This window comes from Pleurodeles waltl, chromosome 7 (genome assembly GCF_031143425.1).
Source record: "Pleurodeles waltl isolate 20211129_DDA chromosome 7, aPleWal1.hap1.20221129, whole genome shotgun sequence".
Lineage (NCBI taxonomy): Eukaryota > Metazoa > Chordata > Amphibia > Caudata > Salamandridae > Pleurodeles > Pleurodeles waltl.
Window position 1 is genome coordinate 1,511,808,562 of NC_090446.1, and position 20,316 is coordinate 1,511,828,877.

A 20,316-nucleotide genomic window follows, 5' to 3' on the forward strand; every position below is an offset into this window, starting at 1 on the left:
ATTGATTTCACACCCATTTTTGTCACTAAGTGGAAGGAGACTGAAAGCACAAACATTTTTAAAAATGGGGTATATCCCAGTAAAATGCCAAAATTGTGTAGAAAATTTGTTTTTCTGATTCAAGTCTGCATGAAAGCTGGAAAGATGGTGATTGTAGCACAGCAAACACTTTGTTGATACCATTTTCAGGGGGAAAAAAACACATGCTTTATTCTGCAGCACTTTTTCCCATTTTGTGCAAAAAAATGAAATTTTAGCTGTATTTTGGTTATTTCCTGGTCTCCTCCAGGTGAACCCACAAACTCTGGGTACCATTAGAAACCCTATGAAGTTGGAAAAAAAGGACTAAATTTGGCGTGGCTAGCTTATGTGGACAAAAGGTTATAAGGGCCTAAGCGCAAACTGTCCCAAATAACCAAAAAAAGCTCGGCAAAGCAGGGGAAAAGGCCTGGCAGCGAAGGGGGTTAAAGGAGGAAATTCACTTTCATGGGATAATGTAAACTAGATGTAGTTGTTTGCTCTATAGATTTCTATCCAGATCATTGGAGAAAGCAGACAAAATAAGCACCCAAAATGTTGCCCTGGGATTCATTCTTCTTACCTCATTAGTATAAAAAGACAGCATCTTAGATCAAGAGTAACAGTACGTCGTCCAAGTTAGGTGATGTCCAGATATTGCTGTGAGAAAAGGCCTCTTTTTGACATGGTTATCCCCCACTCTTTGCCTGATGTTTGATGTAGCCTAGAAGTTGTAGTGCCCAGGGACCCTGTTAACCAGGTTCCCTGGGCCAGAGCTCTTTTGCTAAAACTGTTGTGAATCATTGGCACAATTGGATACACCCTTAACTACCACTATAAGTCCCTAGTAAATGGGTACCTAGGTACCCAGGGCATGGGGTACTAGGGGCAGGCCCCGGAGGGCAGCAGCACTGATTGTGCCACCCTCTAGGGCCATGCATACAGCTGCACCCAGCACTGCTATTGCAGGCCGAGTGCCCTACTGCACACCTAAAACACAAACTCGACATGGCACACTGCCTGTGTGCCGTGCCCACCATATGCTACATTTACTATGGGTAAGACACCCAAATGGCAGGCCTTACAGCCCTAAGGCAGAGTACACCATATTATATGTAAGGGCATAGTTGCATGAGTAATATGGCCCCGCTGTGTCCTTGCCAAACCTGGGACATAGTGAGTGAACAGAGCAGCCATTTTAATACTTGTGCTGGACACTGGTCAACACAAGTTTCCCAGTTACATGATGGCCACTCTGAACCCTGGGTTGTTTGGTATCAAACAAATCAGAATGATAAATCCAAACTGGTACTGGCATTGTATTTATCCCCAAATGTGCCCAGGGGTCATCTTAGAGGTGCCCCCTGCAAAAGCTAACTACCCCGGCATGGTTGATGACTAGTTCTATCAAACCTGCCACCTCCAGACACCCAATCTACAAACTTTGGGGGAGAGCCTAGTCTGGTTTGTAAAACAATGCCCTTCCTGGATGGAGCTAAAAACCTCTCCCTCAGGAATGTGCACGTCCCTGGTGTTGAGCTTCAACAGATTAACTGCCCTTGAAACTCGACCCCCAGGCCTGCTGCTAGCAGAAGATGGTCTCCCACTTTGCAAACCCTCACTTTTGGTGGGAACAAAGGCAGGAAACCACATAAAGGATACAAGGAGTGGCCCCACCTGGCATGCACCACCTCCAATGTGTTGTCTGTGAGGTGGATATCCATTTCAATTTCCTTCCTCATAGATGGAAGTAAAATAGCCAATCAGATTTAGGGAAGTGGGTGTAGCCACCCAAAGGCAAGTGTCCCATTGGATACTACCAGGTACCCCCTAAAATGCTCACTAATCTCAGTATTTAGTGGGCACCCCTGGACCAAGAAATCATATTTAAAGGACACAAAAAGACCAGCACAAAGAAGATCTAAGGCACAAGAACTGTGAACCTGCTGCACAAAGAAAAGGCGCCAAACCCTGCCTGTTGCACCCAGGACCTGACAATCACCGCTGAGGAGCTGCTGAACAACTGGACTGACATCAAGTAACCAAGAGGACCTACAGGCTTCACCAATCACCCAAGTACTTCCTCCAGAGTGGAGGTACCATTCTGCAACAACCAATGCCAGCAACCCAGTGAGGGTCACTTCACTGACCGGTCACTAACTACCAAACCAGAAGTTGCAGCCAGACCCAACAATACCCTGATGACCACAAGGACAAACCCTGCAAGTGTGCCAAGTTTGGTGGCACTGCACCCAACAGTGGCCATACCGTATCAATACCCTGGGTACTGGTCAGCTGACATCGGACACCAGGAAAACCAGCCTGCCTGGAGCTGAAACAGGACCAGGAGGAATCCCCTGTCAAGTGACTTCAGGAACACCCTTGAGCTCCCACCAGAGTGCCCCCGTTTTTCTTGCAAGCGACCCTTAGAGAGACTTACCTCCAGATCCAAAGGGCATTTTTGCACACAGCTCTTGGATCACCAATTCGCTCCTCACCTGGCCACCCTGTGCCCTGGGGCAAGGAATCTGCTAAGCCCTAGGGGTCCCTTGCCCTTTGCGACCTCAACACTCCAAGGGGACCCCAAGGAACCATCGCTAAACTTACCTGTGCAGTGCTTTTCCAAGTGGTCCCCTGCAGTGGCCCTGCACCAGCTCCAGAGACTTTTCACAGCTGCTCCCGCCAGAGCTGGGAGCCACCTGAGCATCTCCAGCTGGCACAGTGTGCCCACTGATGCCCTCAATCAACCTGCAAAAGGAGAACTTGGTAACTCAACTGTACGGATTTCTATGTATTCTCAAAGGTGACTTTCCATTGATTCATATGGTGCGTAATTACGCACAAAAAGACTATTTTTGAGTTGCATGACTGGTGTTGTGAGTACAACAAATGCTTTGCACTTTCCCAGGATTGGCCTAACAGCTCGACCAAGCTACCATAAAAATTAGAGCATTAGGTGATCTAGTTTTTACCTCTGTAAACTAACGTGTGGCTGCCTGGACCCCTGCAAAGTGTGCCCAGCTTTGCACACTACATAGAGGGCCAGCCTCCTACGATCGCTGTTTTTATTACTAATTTGATTATTTTGGATTCTTCCTTGACTATTTAGTTTCTTAAATTCGCATTGTACTATTACATTTATTAATGAATTTGTATTCTAATTCGAACTATTTTTTTGTACTTTCTATAATGATTAACTTGGCATTTGAATAAATACAATTAGAGGGAACTGAAGGCAAACATCAGCACCTCAATGATTCTTGGAACAATGCAGCAGCCGATTTGTAATGAGTAGACTTGTAATGGCTCTCAGTACTAAAGTTGTGTGTCAGAAAAGAGGAATTCCTCTTTTCATATGTGAAACCAAAAAAGGTTCTGACAGTATCTATTGTGATTTGACCTTCAAAAAGCAGGCACTAGTTTTTTTTCGTTTTTTGAGCATCCATATATTGTTCAATTTGCCTTGTACACCACCACATGCCACCTCCAGGCCATTTAATGATACTTGGTGCTGGTTGTAGAAATTCTTTGATGCAACATGCTTTCTACTCGTAAAAAATGAGCTATACATGCGAATGGAAGCTGGGATATCCTTCTCAAGACTTCCATCAGCTGGTCAACCATTGCAAGAATCTTTCATCCCATTTTACCTTTGTAGAGACTGGATTACCCCTTTCCAATAAAAATGCCCATATCTTCTCCTCTCAGTCCGCCCCCATTCTTATCTTTACAGGCTTTTTCTTAAGCTCTGGTGTCCATCACACTCCTAACCATGTGCTTCTTGACTGCATTAAGGGCTCTGTCTTTCATGCAGACCCTCTGGATGGCCAGTAAGGCCACCCTAGAAGCCATTGCAATATGACCCAGTTTCAGCTAATCTAAAATTAAAGTCCAATTAGACCTTCCCCAGAATGAGAAATCAGGAATTTAATATGGCGCTGAAGCAGTAGAACTGTGACCTACTCCATAGTCGAAAACATATTTTTCTAACTTAAGTGGTTGCATTATGAGCCAGACTAAAAAGCAGGAGACTACTTGCAGGGCCACTGAAAGAAGTTTGTAGATTGGTTTGCAGTTCCACTAAAGACAATAGCAGTCTCAGGTTCTGGCCTGAAGATGCTTCTCCAGCTGGAGAGGATTGCCTGCCCACTCTCAGGCTACCAAGTGACTTAGATGTTGCATTACTGTTATTACAGCAGCAAAATTAAGGTTGAGGACATCTTGGAAGGAATCAAGGATAAGCTCTCGGTAAAGCCTCTGCAGATGGCAGCATCCCCAGCTAATTCAACCAAACAACTAAGGCTCAACTCACTCCACTGCTTTACAAGTTTTTCAAAGATACGGACCACACTGGCTCACGTCACCCTGAACAGAATTCAGCAAAGCCTTTGTTACTCTTCTTCCTAGCCTGGGAAAGATCCCATGCTCTGCACCAAGTACCACCCATCTCTGCTCATCAAAATGAATGTCACAACATTAACCGAGGCTCTGGTGAAGAGACTTAACGGAGCCTTGTCCGTGGATAACACATGGGTTTGTACCTGGTGTGTGCCTCTTGCATCCCCTTCTGTAGGCTGTTCAATCATTTGTGCATATGGCGGATGGCCCAGGGGGAGTTGTGGCCCTCTCACTAAACGCAAAGAAACCCTTCTTACTTTTGTTAATTTTAAAGAGCTGCATGATGCAACATATGTGGCGATAGTTTTGTCTAAGGAAATGGTTACATGACTGCGTGAATTATTTAGGCAGTTTGTAGACGAGGTAACAATGAAACCATTTGAGCCATTCATTTAAAATCACTAAATGTCACAGGTTCAAGGTGGAAGTGACGAACCTGAATGCAAACAAATGATTAAATAATAATGATACTAATAGTTTTGATGCAGCTAAGAAAGACTGGACCTTCTAGGTAAAAGACGATTGATGCACACGCCGGCTCGGTGCCTGTTCACTTCTGATTAGTCACCTGGTCATTTGTCCAGTAGATGATTGTGAGTACGTAGGCCAATGAAGACAAAAAGTTGGTGTTTGCCTCCTTTTCGTGGCCTCAAGGTTAGATATGTTTGGCTCCTTAGATGACCCGTCCTCGCATTGAGCAGCGGTTCAGAAAGAGTTTGTCTGACTTTCACTGCAGTGAAGCGCGCGCGTGCCCGGGCCTTGGGCAGGAGAAGCAGGCCTGCTTCAGACACTGGGAGTCTGCAAGTCCTCCTAGCCGAGTGGTAGGATTGGCAATGTGTACCTGTGATGGAAAAATATGCCGGCTTAATGGATGACATAACTTCAGGCACTCAGTTTAACTGAGTGGAAAGGCTGTCCCTTCTGTGACTGAAAAACAACTAGCGAAGACACATGATTGTATATTTGCCTTCCTGGTGCACATTTTCCAATCCTTGAGGTAAGCCACTTTTACACATTTTAGAATAAGAAACAGAACAAAAACAGGCAGTGAAAGTGGTAGCTGCAGGTTTGATTTTAGTTGATTACACTTCAGGCACCCCGTACTCTCCGGAATTAGAGGGACCTGGCAGCCCGGGCGCAGTACAAGGGCACATTGGCCCCTGCCATCCTGACCAACAGCAGCAGTGCCAGGAAAACTATGGGATGTTGCTGGTACATAGATATCGGAGGAAGTCCGATTTAATTCTGATTCGCCTTTAGACATTACAACTCATTGCAGGACAGACGAGTCAGCCAGGGCCAGAGCAGCGAGGCTCCAAAACCACATTTTAACACTCAGTTGCTCAAGGCTCCCTGTCTGTGTCCTAGGCCCTAAGAGAAAACTTTCTTGTGATTTAATACCAGTCAAAGGGCAACCCTGTCTGTCAGGTGCCTCACAGGCTGTTGTTTCAGAGGATCATAGCCTCCAGCCAAGCCCGCTCTAGGGCAGTGCGACCGGTGCCACCGCACCAGGAGCTAACTTCGGGGGGGAAGGGGGAGCCCTTCCTTGCCTCTAGCAATTTTCCGGCAACAATAAAAATGTCAAGCTAACTCTGGTGACTAATGGACCTGCTGGAGAGAGACAGAGTTTTGTCTGGTAGAAGATTTGAGTCACCATAAAATAGCTTAGAGGGTTAATATGCCTGCTGCAAAGCACCTATACCATGCAGATGACAGAAGTGCATATAATGTAAATAGTTCGGTTGGTTTCTGCTTTTGACAGAGAGATCACTTTACATGCAGTTTATAGGTTATAATCCTAATATAGAACAGTGAGCTTTTTCCTGTCATCAAGAAAATGCTTAAGTGCATGGTTGTGGAGACTTGAGTGGCACTAGTAAAGGGTGGTAGTGAGGGAATCAACGGAGAAGGAAGTCATTAGTGGGCTCCAAGAAACATTCTGGCTAAGGGCAGCACAGCATTAAAACCAGCCCTGCCTGCAGCCCTCTCCTTGGAAGCCCATGAATGGAGGACATTTTTTAAATGTAAGATTGTTGTGCTAAATTAATGACATTGGACCTGGCAGTTGGGAGAACTTTCTCAGTTTCTGAATGGCTTAATAATTATGGCTTCATATTACTGTGCACACATTTAAAATGCAGCTTTTAAACTTGCAGCAGAGCACAAGAACGATGTTAGAGCTCTGCAGATGGCCTTAAAACATTAATTTAAGATATAGTTGCCCTGCTGAACACTGCATTTATGGTGCTAATTCCTGGTGTCTGTTTTTCCTAATTTAGCACACTGAGGTGCTCATTATGATTTCGGTGGTCTTTTCGAAAGACCGCCAAAGCTGCGGGCGCCAGAACACCATTAATGCGGTCATGTGGTCGAGGTTGTGTACAGGATAAATCTTAAAACTTGGGCAATATTTTTCAAGAAACCTATCAGACTCTCATCATTAAGGTTTGTTAACATAACAGGAGGCAGTGGGATGAAGATGTTATTTGAACAGTGCACTGCTATTCTGAGAAGTGATAGAGGGTATTCGGCATGTGTAACTCAGTATCAAATCCTAGTGAAGAAAATCAGTGAACCTGAGCAATGTATATCCACATTTTTGGTAGCTAAAGGAACTGACGCACACGGATAGCAAGTCACTTACCAAGGGTCACACAATTTACTAAAGTGTGGATGCCAGAAACAGATAGCTATGTGAACAGTGACTGGCCCTTGTTCTTTGATTCTGCTTGATGAGTAAACCTGACTATTGCATGGCAACAGAATTCAAGCCATAAGGTAAGTTCTACCAGATTATACTGAGCTAGAAGAGGAGAGAAAGAATTAGTTAATGATCCTGGCCTGTGAGCAAAGTCGTCTGTGGTCATTAAAGAATGAAGTCATGTTTACATTAATTGTTTGAATGCATATCTGTGCTTACGCATACCTGTGTGCTCTGTTGCTTGGAGCACAAACCTGTGTATTATTTGACATAATAACTGTGTAGGCCTCTGTGCTATGTTGCTTGGTGAGCAAGCACCTGTGTAATATTTGACATAATAACTGTATTTGTTTGTTCACTTTCCTTTATATTGATCTATGATGGTTCAGGTGCTCTTGTGGAACAGAATGAAGGTTCAGAACAGATATGCCAGAAGATGCCACTGCCACATTTCCTCTTTCCTGCAGACATAGGCCCTCATTCTGACCTTGGCGGGCGGCGGAGGCCGACCGCCAAAGTCCCGCCGTCAGGTTACCGTTCCGCGGTCGAAAGACCGCGGCGGTAATTCTGACTTTCCCGCTGGGCTGGCGGGCGGTCGCCTTCAGACCGCCAGCCAGCCCAGCGGGAAAGAGGCTTCCACGATGAAGCCGGCTCGGAATCGAGCCGGCGGAGTGGAAGCTGTGCGACGGGTGCAGTTGCACCCGTCGCGTATTTCACTGTCTGCGCAGCAGACAGTGAAATACATTTAGGGGCCCTCTTACGGGGGCCCCTGCAATGCCCATGCCAGTGGCATGGGCACTGCAGGGGCCCCCAGGGGCCCCGCGACCCCCCCTACCGCCATCCGGATCTCGGCGGTCCGACCGCCGGGATCTGGATGGCGGTAGGGGGGGTCGGAATCCCCGCGGCGGTGCAGCAAGCTGCGCCGCCGCGGAGGATTCAATGGGGCCGCGGTACACTGGCGGGACCCCGCCAGTGGTGCCGGTCCGACCGCGGCTTTACCGCCGCGGTCGGAATCCCCATTGGAGCACCGCCGGCCTGTCGGCGGTGCTCCCGCGGTCCTCCGCCCTGGCGGTCAAAGACCGCCAGGGTCAGAATGACCACCATAATATTGTGGCTGACTGTCAATACTTCAAGCAGAAAGGGCCTATAGTGCACATTATTCAGACGGGCCATCAGCCACTGTCTGTGGATACATAATGGACACACTAAAAATGAGCCCCAACCGAGGTTCAGTTTTCAAGCAGGAATTCATGTTTTTTGTGGAAATATTCAGAATATGTTGTATATTTTGCAATAATTAACATAAAATACGTATATCACACCAAGAGTGCTAGGATCCAACCATAAAGAAAATGAAAAAAATGGAGTTCACCACAGATTTTGAAATCTCAGATTAGAAATCACAGATTATCATGGCATGCTTCATCCCTGCTGACCTAACCACACCAAGGTGAGTAGATACTACCTGGTGGACTCGGCAGCTAGCGAAGAAGGGATCCACTTCAATTAAAAAATATTTTATGGTGTATTTTAGGGTGTACCCTGTCAGATTTCTCTTTTTAATAATGGGGTACCCAATATAGAAATAAAAGATATCCCACATGTTGATGTCTGAAGAAGCGTGAGTCATCTACAAGCACAATGTGTCAACGGCCTTCTTCAGAGCTATTATAGTCCCTGCCTACTCCATATCCCAGCCATGCAAAGTGATGAGGTATACGTTTCCCCCATAATCAGTGACTTGCTTTACCAGTATTTCAGGTTAATTCTATGGCCTGGCCATGGCAATGGGGCACCCCCTGAAGCCACATTTCAGTAGATAAGAATAGAGGTGATACAATTACATTATTCATTTATTGCGTCTGTGTTAATACTTTGAATTTCCCCTCTCCTCATGAGTCCTTCTCTAACTCAGACTGAAACCCAGATCAGTCAAAATGTGTGATGGATATTGTTTTTGGATTAGGTCCAACTAAAATTATTTGCAGTGTTTAATTGCATCATGTATTGATATTATTAGAAAAGCCTTTCTATTTACAATTTCATACCTCCCCTGCTATCCTGAGCAAAGATGTGAAAATCAGTCCCTTACTTTAAAGTCATATATGGGGATTCCTATGCTGTCCTTTTTTGTGATCTAGAATGGAAGCATAGTTGATGATGACTTGGTGATGTCCTGTCATTTGATTTTCACCCAGGACAAGTTGTTTTCTATAATCAGACCGGGTGTAGACCAAGAAATTCCTGTTGACAATATATCACTTTAGTTTTTTAAAATTCATTTGCAAAAAACACTAATGGATCAGTACAGATATGGGAACCTTACACCTCATCACTATGCGTGATTGGAATGTAGAGTAGGCAGGGGCTATAATGGCCCTGAAGACGTTTCTCTGATGGCTTACGAATCAATAACGCCCTGCTGTAGAGTCACAGAGCACACTTGGTGTGATATATGTTGCAAGGGAAGTTGTGCATTGATCCTAAGCCTCTCCCTCTTTCTTAGTGTAATATATATATATATTACATAACATATGTCATAAAGTAGATGCCACACTAGGTCATTATTGGTAAGCCACTAAGGCAGGTCCGTGGGCTTGTGGGAATGCTGAATACTGGTGAGGTCTCTGTGCAATCTACATTTTCGAATGACATCACTTACTATCACTTTCTTTTAACCTTTTGAGGTTAATATAACAGTAACCACTCCTTTGACTAACATCAATGTGCATTTTTATTGGGCTGCCAAACATTATGGGTGTAAACACCACAGAAAATACAGATTATTGTGCATTTAACTACAGAAAATTATAACGGTGCAAGTGAGGCTCATGGGACTTATTAGGCCACATTGTAAAACGTGTTCTTTGTTAAAGATTGTGAAACTGACCTATTGTATTCACTAAATAGGCCGTCGGCATTAGGCAACTCCTCAACAGCCCTGTTGCTTGGGTCAGCTGCTTCCAGCCACTGGCTAGATACAGTGTCAATCACATGGTAGATCATCCCAGAGACGTATTTTAGCCTCACTGGCATGCCATTGGCTGTTTGGGTGTATCATTTCACTTCTTTGGGACTGCTTCTAGAGGATCAAATGAATTTACCTATGTTTCCCTGACAGGCAGAGGACTACCATTAATGTCACGAGTGCTTTGGCACTGAGGTCAATGATGTTTTTGCACCCACATTATTGCTGCATTTTATTGATCAACCAGTCAGTGGTGAAACACATGTTTCTTGCAGTCATTGGGTCCAACAGCAATCTTGTTCTACCACTGCCCACTGTAATGTTGTCTTGAAAATATATCCAGTTTTGTTTTGACTCTGCGTGCATTATAATACATACTTTGTCATACATTCCCCAAAAAATATTCAGAGAAGAATAATATCATAATATAAATTACAAAATAAAATGCATTGTGTGCTATTAAACCTCACTTATATTGCACTTTTGTTTACAGAAATTATAAGGCACAGACCCCCTTTGCTCCAGAACATTTCCTTTATATTACCATCATGGAGGCCATACCACTCCCCCAAACAAATACTCCTGGCTGTGGCCTTGTACAGACTTCATCTTGACCAACAATTAAAATTGGTACTTTGCAGAACCCAGCTCCTGACAGCATGGAAAGGCAAGGGAGTTAGATATGGTGTTTTTGTTGGCAGTCTCTCTCAAGGTTGTTCCTGCTCTGAGTAGAATATACTGTTTCCCTAACATTATTGATTGTACCAGGAGGGAGTTGTTACATATTTATTGAATTCACAACTGTCTTCTTGCTTGAGAACCAATCTGCTGAGTAATTTACTGATGCTGGGAACGGGTGTATCTATTTATTAATAGAGTGCATGTGTCAAACATTGCATGAGCATCAGCTTGATGTGTTCACTCTCAAAGAACAATCCTGGTAATGAATTTTAGTTAAGAACTCATCATAGGCATGATACCATGAATACCCCTTTAAACAATCAATCAATCAATCAATCAATCAATCAATCAGCGATTTATAAAGCGATGGCAAATCATCCGTGAGGGTCTCCATGTGCTTTAGGTGTCTGAAACATACCAGCACTGTACTCAGTGATTGTAGTCTGGCAGCGTTCCACCGTCTGCACACAGGTCACCAGCTCCCCAGAGCAGTCTGTACCGGCTCGGCTACTGCAGACTTCACACTCAATAGCAGTTCCTAAAAAATAAAACAATAATCATATTAATAATAATAATAATAATAATAATAATAATAATATAGTTCCTCCCCTCTCCCTGGTTGTCTTGAAGGTGGCTTCCTGTGGCAGTGGCAGGTAAACAAACAAGATGCCCTAAGCAAGTGAAGGTGTGTGGACATCATTGTCACATTGTGCACACTCATTCCACTGTCTGGCCCCTTGGCTCACCACTGCTACTGTGGCTCTGTTTGCCTGCTGTCAACCCTGGAAAATTTTAACGTGAGTGCAAAGTTATTGGATTTTCCAATGCTTGTTTGTAAAGTGCTGTGTTACAAAACTAAGGGCCAGATGTATGAAAAAGGCCTTTTGCGAATCGGAAATAGCGATTTTTAAGAAGTCGCTCTTTCTGATTCGCAAAATGCAATGTATCACATTTGCGATTCGGTAATAGTGATTTCTTAAAAATCGCAAATGCTATTACCGAATCGCAAATTGCGATACCGGCCCCCATTTGCACCTACGGGCCTGTAGGCCCATATTTGCAAATTTTTCGCATTTCCAAAATTGCGAAATTGCGAATTCCTAACTGGTATTTTTGGAAATGCAAAGTCCAGGGTGCTGGGGGCCTTAGGCCCCCTCTGCTGCACCCCAAAATATTTTTTTACAACATGTAAGGTGCACACATGCCAAAAGGGCATGTGTGCTTTACATGTAAATTTTAAAAATGCATCTTAAATGCATTTTTTAAATTTTTACTTGGTTACCATCAAGTTCAACTTGGTGGTAAATAGCGATTCCTTAATGCCCAATTCGCATTGAGGAATTGCTTCTTACATGTGCTTTAGAAATCACAAATAAGGATTCCTTATTTGCGATTTCTTATTTAGAGAGTCGCAATTTGCAACTCTCTAAACAGGGTCGCAATTTTAAGGATTCTCTATTTTAGTGATTCCTTAAAATTGCATTCGGAATGCCTTTGATACATTCTGAAATGGCTTTTTGCATTTGCAAACGAGCATACGCACCATTTGCGAATGCAAAAAGCTTTGATACATCTGGCCCTAAATAAATAAGTACAATAATTCAACATACTTGAGGAAAAGCAAACACGTATCTTAAGGCGACGCTAAGCTGTACCCCGAATTCAATACCCCATTGGCCACCAGATACACCCATTGGCCATGGTCATTCACCATGGCGCGGGAAGGAGTCTGGGTCTAGGTAGTGCGCGGGATGAGGAGCGGCCAGAGATGTCGAAACTCCCCCAGATTTCTCCAGCTGGCCCTGCAGCGCCGGGCCTACGAAGGAGCAGGTAGCCTACAGCACGGACTCCAGAGAGAGGGGCATAGTTCCAGGGGGGTGTTTGGGGTGCTACACAACCCTGATAAATGAGTGCCATATTACATAGTTGGGTACAGATGATTGAAGTTGGGTATTGTGAAGTCTTTGTCGGATTTCACCTGGGATTTTTACATACAGACAAAAACAGACGCACACGTCTCTATTTTAACGGTCTTAAAAATGGATTACTTTACAAAATATTGAGTTTTAAGTACCCCAGCAATCTGCTCTCGTCTACCTTCCTACTGCTCCTTAAGCCACCCCATGCCCTGCTTCGCACATAGTGTGTTTTGACCTGTGTGATTGTTGTTAAGTCTGAAGCTCCCACCCCCCCAAGCTATGCCCCTGCCCAGAGAGACTTTGGAAGTGGCGAGCTGCCATTGCCGGTGTAGTAGAACCTTAGGAAGCATGCTCCTGATGGCCACTGTGGCGTGTCCACTGTCAAAGGATGTGCCATATATGGCAAGTCCATTCCTGGAGGGGGGAAGGCACTTCTGAGCAGGGAGCTGAAATGGCTTCAGGCTTTTGCGAGCAGGCAGTGCACTTGGCCTCAGAGCTGCAAGTTGTAAGGATGGTGCATGGTATTAATTACTCAGAGCCAACTTGTTTGCTAAGGGAGTGCGTAGCAGGGAGTGACCCTGCCCTACACTTACCATTACACTGTAGAATTATGTTTGTATTTTTTTGTTTTTTGGGGGTTTTACTGTGAGGCTATTGGGGCCATGTGCCCTGAAGCACTCCTTCACTTCCTCAACGAGCAGGACAAACATCGCCAGTGCTATAGTGCAATGAAGAGGGAATTCCCCCTAATTCAGCTGCTCCCACTGTGGAACTTTGTGGTGTGCCATGCCCATCTCATCACCAGTGTAATGGCCCCAGGCCAGTGAGGGCAGGCAGTGCACTCGGCCTTGGTCCTGCAGGGTGGAACTGTGATGCAGGGTATTAATTACTCTGAGCCAACTTACTGAATAAGGTAGTGTGGGGCAGTGAGTGGTTCTGCTATGCCACAAGAAGGCAGCCGGACAAAGTGGGTGCGATTTGGAAGCAACCAAGGAAAAGGGGTGGAGGGGAGAAGAAGCAATATGGACAATGGGAGTGGGGGTAGGAGGGTAAGAAGCTATACAGATAATGGGGTGAGAGGGGAAGAGACAGCACAGAAGACAGAGGTGAGGGTGGGTGTGAAAGAAGCATCATGAACAAAGAGGGTGTTATGTTATGCGATATGGGACACACCAAGTTACACTGCTATGAAGGGGTTTTCCCAGATGAGACCCCTTCTGAGATTATGTGCTGTGGTCCAAACCATTACGTTAGGACCAAATTTATAAAGTATGGGAGACTTCCTACCAGGACGTCAGTTGACGGCAACTATGTGTCCTGTGTCCTCATTGCCACTGCACAGACCACACTTGTTCGTACAGGAGCATTGAGGAACTTTAGTGCGGTAGCCCGCACACAATAGAGGGAGCGGTAGAAGCGACCCAGGCAGGAATGTGTGGGTGTTGGGGACATGGGCACTCAGTGTGGGAACATATTTAAAACAATACTATAAATAGATTTAACTGCATTGTGTGTGTGTATGTATGTTTGTGTGTGTGAATTACCTTTTTAAGCAGTTCATATCTGTCAAATTCTGTGGCTGATGGACAACAGCTAAAGGCAGTGCCTTAAACCAAGGGTGACCACAGCAGCCAATCGATGAAAGGTTCTGTCCAAAAGCCCCTATCTGTACCTATGGGCCAGATATACTAACATTAGGAATATCAATATCCTAATATTAATTGCCTAATTAGGATTCTCTCTGAATCAGAATTAGGAAATCAGTATTCCTAATGTATGAGACTCAAAGAGTAGTCGGTGGTAAACAGACCTATTTCAGGCATACAAATGAAGTAGGTCGCAATTTGCTACCCGTTAGGAATTGCAGCGATTACAGGTATGGTAACAGGTATGGTAACCTGCTGAGGTCAGCTGACCACTATGTCTTTGATTGCTTTTTAATATTTAATATGCTTTTTTTAAAAATTTCCTTAAAGGAAAATGGCATGAGATTAAAAATAAAAAATGAAACTTTGTGGTTTCATTTTTTAAGAGTAGGTAGTGGTCTGTGGGACCACGGCATGCTTTTAGAAACCATTATTTTTTACATTCTCAAAGGGGAATGGGTTACCTTCAGTTTTAAACTGGTTGTAAAGTATTGCAGTTTTGCAGAATTTGTTTGCAGAACAGTAATACATACCATACCGATTCAGTATTTGGAAGGGACACCCTGAACAATCCCCTTCCAAATAGCGGATCGCGAATGCTACCAAATTGAACTTTGCATTTTATATATTAGAAAAAGCATTTTTCTTGTCACAAAAGGCTCAAATCTGAAAAACAGACTGTGACCAGAAAAATGCTTTGTGTCTCCAGCTTTGTATGCCTATGCGTGTGTATCTGTATATGTTGTATTTTGTGTATTGTGCTTTGGTGGTGTGTGTGATACGTAATATTGTGAAATCTCAGGTTTGTTAATAGTGAAATAGATCATCCTGGGGTTATGAGGATAAAGAACTAACGTTCATGCTAGTAGAGGGGAAAGGTTAGCTATATGTCATATTAGGGAAAGCTCAGCTTGGTATTACTAGGGGAGAACTAAACTTTGCGTTAGTAGGAAGGATAGCTCAGCTTGGTGTTAGTTGGGGGAAGGAGAGCTTGGGGTCAACAGTGGGAGAGCTCAGTTTGGTGCTAGTTATAGGAGAGCAGAGCTTGGTGTTAATAGGTGGAGACCTCAGATTGGTGCTACTAGCATGAGAGCTCGGCTTGTTGTTAGATGTGGAGCAGAGATTGTCATTAATAGGGAGAGAGCACATCTTGGAGTTAGTGGCACAATGTATTGTTAATAAGGTATTAGTTCAGCTAAGTGTTAGTAGCGGGAGAACAGAGCTTGGCGTTAGTGGGGGATAGATTAGCTTGGTGTTAGGTGCAGGAGGGCACATGTTTGCGTTCATGGGGGATAGCTCAGTCTAGGCATAGTAGGGGAACAGCTCTATTACTAGGGGCATAGCTCAACTTGCTATTAATAGAGGAAAAGCTGACCTTTGTGCGAATAGGTTAGAACTCCACCTTGGTGTTAGTAGCGATAGAGCACACTGTGGTAGGGGAAAAGCTCAGACTGATGTTAGTTAGATGCAGCACTGCTCTGCTTTTTGGCTAGGTTTGCACTATAGAAACAACAAATACATACATGCAGACATCAATTTCAGTAGGAGAAAAGCCCAGCTTGGTAATAGGGTGAGAGGTTAGCTTGGTGTTGGTAGTGGTGGAATGTTGAGCTTGCTATTATCTAAGGAGGGTGAGCACCTGGATATTAGCAGTAGAAAAGATTGCTTTGATTGAAGCAGTTTCAGAGAGGGTTTGTTTTCAGAAGTCAGGCGTGCACAAATTAGCTCAGCCTTGGCTTTAGAGATGAGGACACAGCTCGGTGTAACAGAAGGACATCAAACTAGCTGCAGTCAATTACAGAAATCACCTTGGTGCCTAGTTTGAGGTTAACAGCTTGATTGATCAAGAAAATGTGTCTTGTGCCATTTCTTCTTTGTCTGTGATCCAAAACCGAAGTCTAGAAGATGAATCATACTGATGTGCAAAGGTAATTACAGTTTGGTGACCCAGACCTTCAAGAAATATGCATTTTAGTAAAGAATGAAAAAACACAATGAAATCTATATTTCTAATATCCACAGTCTTTCTATCACATAGCTCTGAAACATCAAGTCATGGACTCACCTGCAGCTATGAAAAACAAGAAGAGGCTGGCAACTGCAGCGAAGGACCTCATGATGTCTAATTGGATGGAGTTGACTTAAGCTCTTTCTGCTCTTGCGTCTCCTCTGGAGGTTCTAATTATACACAAGTCTCCTTATCTCAGGGTGGGGTTGAGGAGGTCACGTGACTCAGTAATGTAGATCTGATTGGTCACATTTGGCTATCCTAACTCCGCCTCTTCTTTCTCGACCTCCTCCTATTACTGATGACCTAATGCATCCTGGAGAATGATTCGAATGATGAGTGCTCCTGCATTACGGTGCAGTTGGCTCAGCTCCATCTGGACCCTGCTTCAATATTGACAGTAATGTTCAATGTCAAAGTCTCTGAAAACATGTCCTTAAGCTGAGATTATCCTTATCCATATTCAAAATTGACCATATCTTTGCCAGGTTCCACAGATACAGCAGCATTGATAAGCTGTGCAGCAAGTACTGCTCTAATCCAATTGCATTCTAGAAAGATTCCCCAAAAAAGCCTTAGCCCATTGTGTTTGTGTCAGGATCGATAAAAGGTTGCCAGTTGGCTCTGGCTTCTTTGGGAACAGCGATCAACGATAATTCTCATTCTGCTCTTTGCTTTTAGGAAACCTCTCTGGATGAAATATGTTCAATAATGTATTGAGATAGATCTAAGTTCTGCCAACCAGGAAGTGTTGTCATTTAATAGCTCAATTACCAAATCCATTTCATTATGTTTTTTGACAGCTGAGATGTTTGCTCTTTTACGAGCTGTACTTGTACCCTTCACACTGTACAGCACAGAAAGTTTATGCAAATGGGTAGTAACCTTGTACAAGCTGTGCTTCAACTATGATTTGCTGTTGAAGCACTATCAATCCATTAAGAATAAAACATTTATTCAGCTGTTTCTTGTAATTAGGTGCTTGTCATAAGGTAGCAAAGTAGGTCTTATGGATGAGTTTGACTTGAACTGACATCTTAAATCACTAGCAGTTCAAACATTATTCCCTAGGTTAACTTACTTTTGGTCCATTTAGAGTTCTACATTCTTTGATAATGTGTTAAGCCTGATTTTCAATGTGAAAACCATGCACATTTAAATGAGGTGACATTGTGCACCTTTACCTGTTTGTCCAATGACAAGAGATAGTAAACCAGTGCTGTGAGAAAACTGGGCTGATTGCAGAAGACCCCTAACCTTGTGCCACCATTTTCCACTTTTTGCTGGTGTTTTCCTGACTCTGATGGTTCCTTGGGCGCTGCTAAACAGTCCCAGGGCCTGTTCTCTGATTAAAATGATTATGCAAATTAGGCTAATTGTAATTGACAGTATCAACCTACCTATAAGTCCCTAGCATATGGTAGAGCATGTAGGTTTAGGGACCCCAGCATAGGTAGTGCACCAGGTGTAGGTGCACTGCGGAGTTCCCAGTGTCATTTTAAAGGTAGTCCTGCCTTGCTAGATGCTTTTAAATTAATGTGACAAGCAAATTTGGCTTTGGAATTAAAAGTACTTCCAAAGTCCTAAACTACCTAATTTTTACATATATGTCACCCCTAAGGTGTGCCCTAGGTGCCCCTAGGGTTGGGTGAAGTGTAACTATAAACAGGGACCTTATCAAATATATTTTGTAAGCCCTGCTGAGGAGAAATAGCCATTGTAGTGAATAGGCTCCATAGGCTAAAAAGGGGAGACTTTATTTTAATTAATAAAGTTTCAAAAGGAGCTAGATATATCAAGTATTGTAACAAACGTATTGTCATTGTTGAACTTAATATAACTAGTTCAGAGAAAGAGTTTTAGAACTCTGCTTGAAAGTTGCCAACTTCAGCTCTGTGGTGCCCTTCTTTGATTGGCCCGCCCATTGGGGACGGTGTGTCCCTTGAGGGGGGTAAGTCTGCCCCCCTGGAAGTCCTGGTGTGCCAGGCAATGGTTCAACCGCAGGGTGGTGACTCTGGGTTGGATGACCAGGGTCAGAGGGTAAACTCTGACCTTGTGGGGGGTAGGTATGCCCCCAGGAAGTCCTGAGTTGCCAGGTGGTGGTCCAGTCTTTGGGTACAGACCCTGGACTGGAGGGCCAGGTTCAGGGTGTCCCCCCTGACTTGGAGGAAGGGGCTACTGCTAACAGTGCCCCTACCATGTTGTCTTCTGGGGGGGAACTCCTAGTTGGGGGGTGCAGGACCCCAGAAGGGAGGGCAGAGGGAGGGAAGCCTCACCTCTCACCCTAGTCCAACCTGAAGGTACAGACCCCACGTTGGAGGACCAGTTGCAGGTTAACATCCCTGAACTGGTGAGAGAATTGTGCAGGACTGCTTCTACAAGCACCCTGACAATTTTTACTCTGGGGGTGCCGCTCCTGGAGGGAGGGTACAGAGCCCCAGAGGGAAGGACCAGGGTCAGGTTGACATCCCTGACCTGGTGGAAGGGAGAGTGGTCAAAGGGCGCCAGGCACCTGGGGCTACCGCCCCCCACTTTCCACAGTCACAGTGGTTAGAGAGGCCTGAGGTCGGGCTCTCATCCCTGACAGTTGTCAGGGGTCACTGTGGCTTACTGTCCGAGAGTCACACCCCAGGGGTGGAGTGAGCAACACCAATGTTTTGGCCCTGGTGGTACTATCTGCCCATTGGGATACATCCGTTAGCAAAGTAAAGTTAGGTGCTGCACAGATGGTGTCTACAGATGTGGAGAAGGGTTCCCCATGGGTTAGCTTAGTGGGCCCTGGGAGTATGGACAGAGGGATCCAACTGGAGTCAGGAAGGCGTATAACTGGAACATGCCCCTGCTGTTGTGGGCCTGGGTCCATGTTCTATCGCCCCAATCAAGGAAGTACATCAAGGTATTGATTGGTCTCCCCTGGCTTTAGCCTGGTAGGGGGTCTTGTTGGACTTTTTTGCTTATGCAGTGTCATCCTCAATCTTTTTGCCTCCTGCCTCCTATTTTTTCTGACCTGTTGCCGTTGGATTTTGAACTCTGAGCACTTTACCACTGCTAACCAGGGCTAAAGTGCAATGCTCTCTGTGTAAATTGTATGGTTAGTTGGTTTATCCATGACTGGCATATATTTGATTTACTGATAAGTCCCTAGTAAAGTGCATTAGAGGTGCCCAGGGGCTGTAAATCAAATTCACTAGTGGGCCTACAGCACTGGTTGTGCCACCCACATAGTTCTGTAATCATGTCTCAGACCTACCACTGCAGTGTCTGTGTGTGCAGTTTTAACTGTAAATTCAACTTGGCAAGTGTACCCACTTGCCAAGCCTATACCTTCCCTTTTCTTACATGTCAGACACCCCTAAGGTAGGCTCTAGGTAGCCCCAATGGCAGGGTGCAGTGTATGGTTAAGGTAGGACATATACTAATGGGTTGTATATGTCCTGACACTGAATTATTGCTAAATTAGTTTTTCACTGTTCCATCTTGAGAAGAAATCTCCAAGGACTTGATCTAGAGCTTGCCTCCTGTTGCTTGAAGTCTCAGGGATAGCAAAGACTTCTCTCTGCCAGCATCTGGAGTCTCTGGAGAGACTCCTACTCTGCCCTGTTGTGCCCATCCAGTTCCTGGGACCCTGAAAGGAGAAGCTGGCAGCCTAAACACAAGGAAATCCACGTACAGAGCGCCGTGTGGGGAAAATATTGACACAACTCCGATCTGCGACTGAAGAAATGACGGTCCGCCGGCTCTGCAGTTGAGAATCGACGCTCGCAGAAAACCCAACTGAAGAATCGATGCACGGAGCAGGAGAAATTACTCACAGCATCGCTGGGAGATCACCACACATGCTGCTGGGTTTTCGGATCTTCGTGCGGCTGGATTTCCGACTCAAGTACTGCTGGGTGTGAAAAAGCAACACAAGGCCTGCCCAGACCGAGAGCGCTGACCGGATTGACGCACCGCTCTCCTGCGGAGAAAAGAAACGA

The 20,316-nt window shown here is 44.8% G+C and overlaps 1 protein-coding gene across 1 annotated transcript in view; it reads right to left on the reverse strand.

Moving 5' to 3' along the window:
* Window positions 1–16,503, reverse strand: part of LOC138246606 (phospholipase A2 inhibitor and Ly6/PLAUR domain-containing protein-like) — a 37,619-nt gene extending 21,116 nt beyond the window's left edge. The window contains exons 1-2 of the mRNA XM_069201304.1: window positions 16,397–16,503; window positions 11,185–11,304 (exon numbers count right to left, since the gene is read on the reverse strand). Coding sequence (XP_069057405.1) covers window positions 11,185–11,304; window positions 16,397–16,448 — 172 coding nt within the window. The 5' untranslated portion in view covers window positions 16,449–16,503. The remainder of the gene's footprint in view (window positions 1–11,184; window positions 11,305–16,396) is intronic.
* Between the last annotated feature and the right edge of the window lie 3,813 nt (window positions 16,504–20,316).